We start from the raw sequence: 6,000 nt of genomic DNA on the forward strand, positions 1-6,000 counted from the left end.
ATGTATAACTAATACCCACAATGCTGTCTGGTAGCATACCCCTCCTCCGAGTCTCTCATTGGTTGCTGTGATGCTGCATGGCAGCGTGTTAGCTTCAAATGCTAACAACAACACGGCATAACTATTGTTTTTAGAGCCGACGGTTTGAACAATCCTAAAGACGTGTACATTGGCTGAATGCTTTGTCACAATATGGTACATTATTTAACATAGAAATAATGTCACCAAGTAAAAGACGATGATAATTTCACTTTAACGTTAAGAAGAGCTAGAACTCAGTGTGCACCTTCTTTTGGCTTTCGACTACAAACAAGACAACGCGATAGTTCCTCTGCATGACCAAATTGCAGCACACTTGACAGAAACACTTGACAAATAATTTCAAAACGTTTTAATGACTAAACTTCAAATCTAAGAAAAAACAGAGAACATATTTTACAACTTTATCTCACTAAATCTAATTATTTAAAACTATAAAGCTGTTCTTTTGTAACAGAAAATATGTTCTTACTCATCTGAAGTTTTGTTATAACAAAAACGATTAGATGTTTTGGAATGAGTTGCTGAAAGCAGTGACATAAAGAGCCATTACAATATGGATTATTCCAGTAGTTTAGGTAGAGAAACACAATATGTTGCATTTAAAGTCAGTAACAAGTAACGTTCAGTAGAGAAAGCTTTTATATTTGTAGTATTGTTGGCTAGACCACAGGGTAGATCTCTCCTCTACCCACTAATGAAGTAAGTGTAAGTGTAGCTACAAAACTTTTTTAAACTTTATTTAGCAAAAAATAATTAAAAATAATTATATATATATATATATATATATATATATATATATATATATATATATATATATATATATATATATATATATATATATATATATATATATATATATATATGTCACGTCACAACATTACACAACCGTTACACATAAATAATAATAATAATAAATAAATAAAGGATGAAAATATAACAATAGCTAGATTCTACCAGCACTAATGACCTAAAAAAGATGGCACAATTGATTGAGTTTAGCAGCATTTCACAATCACTACCTCGATGTGGACTTTTTTTCTTCCTGTTTTTTTCTGTGTTTAGACCATAGACCATTAATATTAATTCATATAGTCTGTGGTTTAGACATCCAGTTTCACAGTGTTTGCCCTGCAAGTATGCTAATGTGGATTTCGAAAAATATAACTTATAAATATTTGAAGAAAAGTGTTATTTAGGAATCCAGTCAACCTTGGGAAACACTTTGCACAAGTTGTATAGTTTTCTGTATTTTGTTCTGTTTTCTATGCTTAGATATAACTTTGGTTCGCAGCGCACATGATATTTACAGTCTATGGCAGAGCATGTAACATTATGTAAGGAGTTATGAAAGCTATGCTAATGTTAGCTTATTTAGCGCGTGTTCCTAGCACTAGCTAGCTAACGATAGCATTGTCCGTCCACCACGACCTTGACACATTTGGGGAGCCAGACTGAAGGTTAATCTTAGCATCTTTAACCAGTTTTAACCACCACACGTGTTTTAAGAATGGGAAAATAAATGTATATATAAGACAACCTTCAGACTAACGAGTTAACTTTGAGCTAGCTAGCTAGCTAACGCTAAAGAAAGTAAAAAAACAAAAACGACTGATATTTCCATCATTTTTCACAGCTCCAAAGAAAATTCACTTAACATTTTACATACGTTTTTAAACTATATTTTTTTACAATACAATACATAGACTTAGTGTAGCTACTTACCAAATGTCCCAACAGCACGTTTTCATCTCACACATTGGGTGAAGAACTCGCTCCCCTTTGCACATGCTTATGGAACAGGAAGGAAACGTTTACAAAGTTTAATTAAATAAACTTTACGTTGTATTTTATTTGATTCTGTGCTAAGTTTGAATTGTCTGTTTATTATTTGGTGTTATATCTAAAAAGACTTGAAGATGCAGGTTGGAGTGGAATAAATCGAGGGAGGAAATCATCAACCAGGCATATTCCTCGTAATTTATTATGTACTTGGCAGTAAACCCTTTTCTGATTCTCATGATGGAAAATGGACCAATTCATCAAAAGTATGCTTATTGGCAACACATACCTTTTTATTCGTGATATTTGATGCAATAATTTAGGAATATCAATCTTCAGGACACCATTTGCAGAAAGCTGTAGATGTGTCCTTTCTGAAAGAAAATTAGACAATAGCAAATTCTAAAAAGAATAAATAAAAATACTTCTTTCTTCTTCTTTTACTTTTTTAATCTTGTTAGTAAGCGATGATATATTTAAAAACGTTTTATTATTGAACACAGACTGTCTCCTTAGAAAATGTGATGTATTTCAAAGTGTTAAACACATGTATGTTGTATAATAATGTGTTGGCCATTTCTATTTCTTAGAAGAATTCATACAGAAGAAGATATTTATTTCACACATTGCCCTTGCTATATCAGGGAATGGACAGTAGTTAACCTCTGGGATTCAATATCTGATTAACGCAGTATATTCACCACTTACATTTCATTTGGAGGTATGAAGTCATACTGGTATTACACTTCCCTCTTCTGGCGTGTGAGTGCTAATGTAAACTGCTGAATACTTTTAATTAAAAACACATTTTAAATATTACACATAAAAATAAATAAAAATACAATGTCTGGCTGGTTGAATGTAGCCCTATTGTTTATTCTTATCAAAATTCACATCAAATAGTATCATTCATTCAAAATCATAGACAGTTAAAGAAGTTCAAAATTCATCGTCTTGTCCCGCCCCCCTCCACTTGTTTACTCCGACGTCATTCACACGCGCCACTCACATGGAAGCGACGCCTTTCATTGCTCTCTTTCTGCTTTTTAAATCACTAATATGTTGCTTTAATGTGTCATTTAGTGGATTTCAGAAAAAGTTGTTAGTTTGAAAACATTTAGTGTAACGATATCAACAGAGATATGACTTTTGGGCTTTTAAATGTCACAAATAACTAGGTAAATGTTGACTTAAATGGCACAAATAGGCTCAGATATGTGTGAACTGCAGCTGGATGGAGTTTCAGATGGGATGGATCTGCTTCAAATAGACGTGGAGACTGACGTGGTGGAAGACAGATTAGGGAGAGAAGCTGGACCGTTTTCTGTAAGTAGATTTTGTACTGGGCCTTCATTTTAAATAAACACTACTACTACTACAACTACTACTACTACTATTACTATTACTACTACTAACGTTACTACTTTAAAACCTCTTCAAGCTTGCATGTCTTTCCAGGGTAGCAGCTTCACTAATCATTATTTTATTGATTATATCAATTCTGTAAAGTGTAAAAACCCAAAATAACAACATATAAACATCATGATTTTCCAGTGACAAAGTAATTTAAACCATGGAAGTTAAGCTAATTGAAAAATTGTTAAATGAACAGAGAAATGTGTCGAGGAAGCAGCGACACTGGGAGAGGCAGCTGGCAGCAAAGAAAAGCAAGAGGAAAGAAGAGAAGCAGCGGAGGAGGCTTAACCGGGAGCAGGAGTCAGGTACAGATCAAGCGAAGAGAATCAAACACTCATTTTGCTTTTGCATGGAGATTAAAGGTGAAAGTCATTTACATTTTAACTCCATAGCTTTTTATAACCAGAACACCTGTCTATTCTGTGGTTTTGTCAAACAGGTTCCCATGCAGATAATCTTCAGTTTACCAAACGAGTCATGAAAGCGATCACAAAAGAGCGTTTAGCTGAAGCTCAGTCCACAGGACTCAAACTCTGTGTAGACCTGAGTATGACAGACAGCATGTCTGATAAGGTAGGTGCCACAAAACACCAGCATTAACTCTTAAACAGCCTGTTTTTGAGAATGTATAGGGTATAAACCAGCTAGTTTCATTTCAAATAATGTTTTTTCCAAAGAGATACTGTCTGATTTAACTGTCTGCATGAGTTCACCTACCTTAGCTATGTGTGTGTTGTCTGGTTCAGGAGATCAGTCGACTGGCCGGCCAGATCAGAAGACTGTACGGTTCAAACAAGAAGGCGATTCGACCATTTCACCTTCTCCTGACAGACCTGAGGGAGGACAGCCGTCTCTACAGAGAGTGCCTACGAATGAACGCAGGCTTCCTCAACTACATGGTAATTAACAGCACATTTTCCCATCCAGATATTCACTGGTAAGTATTTTTGGAAGGGAAAATAAAGATGGACAAAAGCTAAGCAAGTAATCTGGAGACAAGTGCTTAAAGTCTTATTTTAACTGAACTAAATACACACAATTGAGCATAATCTGGGCTAGGAATAGTTTGAATATTTAGCAAGAGAGCCAGATTATTTGCATTTTTCATTCCCTTTGTACATTTATTTCAGATGGACATAAAAGAAGAAAGCTGTCTGGACCTTTTTTCTCCAGAAACTGTTGTCTACCTCACACCAGATGCTGAAGAAGGTTTGAATGATGTCTCATTAGAAGTACAAATTTAGTTGAAATATTTCTTGCGGCCAGCAGAGGGTGTATTCTGACCACATGCACGTGGACCTTACCACTACAACTTTTACTACTGCTACAATTTATAGTTCTACTAGCTATTAACTCAATCCCGTTTTCAAACACACCAATGTAAAACACAGAGATAATGTGAAGGTTAATACAAAACCTCATTAAAGGCTATATGATACATGGAGCCAAAATAAACTTTAAGAGCAAAGCTACATAATGCTGTGTACTGTATTTTTCGCATGTCCATATTTACTGTCTTTTTCCATTAGATTTTCTTTATTACTATTTTTTTTAAATCTTTTATTTTTATTTCAGCTTTAGAAACGGTGGATGCTGACAAGGTGTACGTCCTCGGTGGCCTTGTGGATGAAAGCATCCAGAAGGTATTACACATTCAGATGGGTTATGAATGCACAACACAGACATCCCATAGCAACAACTCGATCAGCTGATTTAATATGACTGATTCAATGTTGGTTTTCTTTTTTAAGCCAGTACGTAAGTGACTTTCTTTTCTGAACTCCATCCAGTAGCGTTTGTTATTAATGCAATGACATCAGTGTCGTCTCTCCCCTGCAGAAGTTGAGCTTCTCGAGGGCTAGAGAACTGAGCGTCCACACGGCGAGGCTGCCCATAGACGAGTACATGGTGAAAAAAAACAATGCCAAGAATTTCCACTCAAAGATCCTGGCTGTTAATCAGGGTGAGGCATAATATTTAATTTGCAAGAGAAGTGATGCTATTCGGTATGTGTTAGTAATGGAGTGTCTCTCTGTCTCACTCCACAGTGTTTGACATCTTATTGACTTTCTGCAAAACCGGCAGCTGGACAGAAGCGCTGCAGGCATGGTTCCCCCAGGGGAAGGGTTATGTTGTTGCACCAGAGTTTTCCCTACCACTTTCCATCCCTCCATCACAAACTTAGCATAGGGATTCATTTTCAGTCAGGATTTATACAGAACCCTTTTTGCATCCATGTTACTTACCTGAGGGGATTAATTACAATGGGATGTGCCTGGTTACGGAGAAATAGCACACTGAAGTTTAACATTTCTGGGTATTGTTTACTTTTACCAACAACTGTAATATTTTATGGCTGGAAATGTTTAAAAGTTCTCATCTGACTTTTGAATAAAACAGTGGAATTTTTGTATTTTTACACTTTCTCAGGAATCATTTTTGGTGAGTTCACTAACAATGAACGACACTAATAATCTTATGTGTTTTTGTACACAAAATCTTAGTGCATCTGGCTGCTTTGGGCTTCTATTGAGAGGATCTGGGTTCACGATTGCCCAGACCTGAGTATTGAACTTGACTGGCATGATGTATGGGCTAACATCCCTGAAGTATCACACAATCTAGACCATTAGAAGATTTGCTACAGTTTCATTCATAGGACCCCTGTGAAAACGCATCACATGTGGCCAGGTTGGTTCAGTGGTACAGCAGGCGCACATGTACTGAGAGGTTTATGCCCCGAGGCAGAGGTCAAGGGCTCAA

At 36.0% G+C, this 6,000-nt stretch overlaps 1 protein-coding gene across 1 annotated transcript; it reads left to right on the forward strand.

Moving 5' to 3' along the window:
- Positions 1–2,824: 2,824 nt before the first annotated feature.
- trmt10b (tRNA methyltransferase 10B) lies at positions 2,825–5,656 on the forward strand. Its single transcript, XM_034856355.1, has 8 exons — positions 2,825–3,147; positions 3,434–3,542; positions 3,677–3,810; positions 3,984–4,136; positions 4,368–4,446; positions 4,813–4,880; positions 5,077–5,200; positions 5,286–5,656. Exons 1-8 carry the CDS (start codon positions 3,016–3,018, stop codon positions 5,420–5,422), a joined length of 936 nt encoding a protein of 311 aa, XP_034712246.1. The 5' UTR covers positions 2,825–3,015; the 3' UTR covers positions 5,423–5,656.
- Positions 5,657–6,000: the final 344 nt, after the last annotated feature.

This window comes from Etheostoma cragini, chromosome 19 (genome assembly GCF_013103735.1).
Source record: "Etheostoma cragini isolate CJK2018 chromosome 19, CSU_Ecrag_1.0, whole genome shotgun sequence".
Taxonomy (NCBI): domain Eukaryota; kingdom Metazoa; phylum Chordata; class Actinopteri; order Perciformes; family Percidae; genus Etheostoma; species Etheostoma cragini.

Bases quoted from the DNA above. Each gene is read 5' to 3' on its own strand.
- trmt10b (XM_034856355.1), top strand. From the start codon at position 3,016: ATGGCACAAATAGGCTCAGATATGTGTGAACTGCAGCTGGATGGAGTT. The intron at 3,543-3,676 runs GTACAGATCAAG...TTTGTCAAACAG, and splicing joins TAACCGGGAGCAGGAGTCAG to GTTCCCATGCAGATAATCTT. The intron at 4,881-5,076 runs GTATTACACATT...TCTCCCCTGCAG, and splicing joins TGGATGAAAGCATCCAGAAG to AAGTTGAGCTTCTCGAGGGC.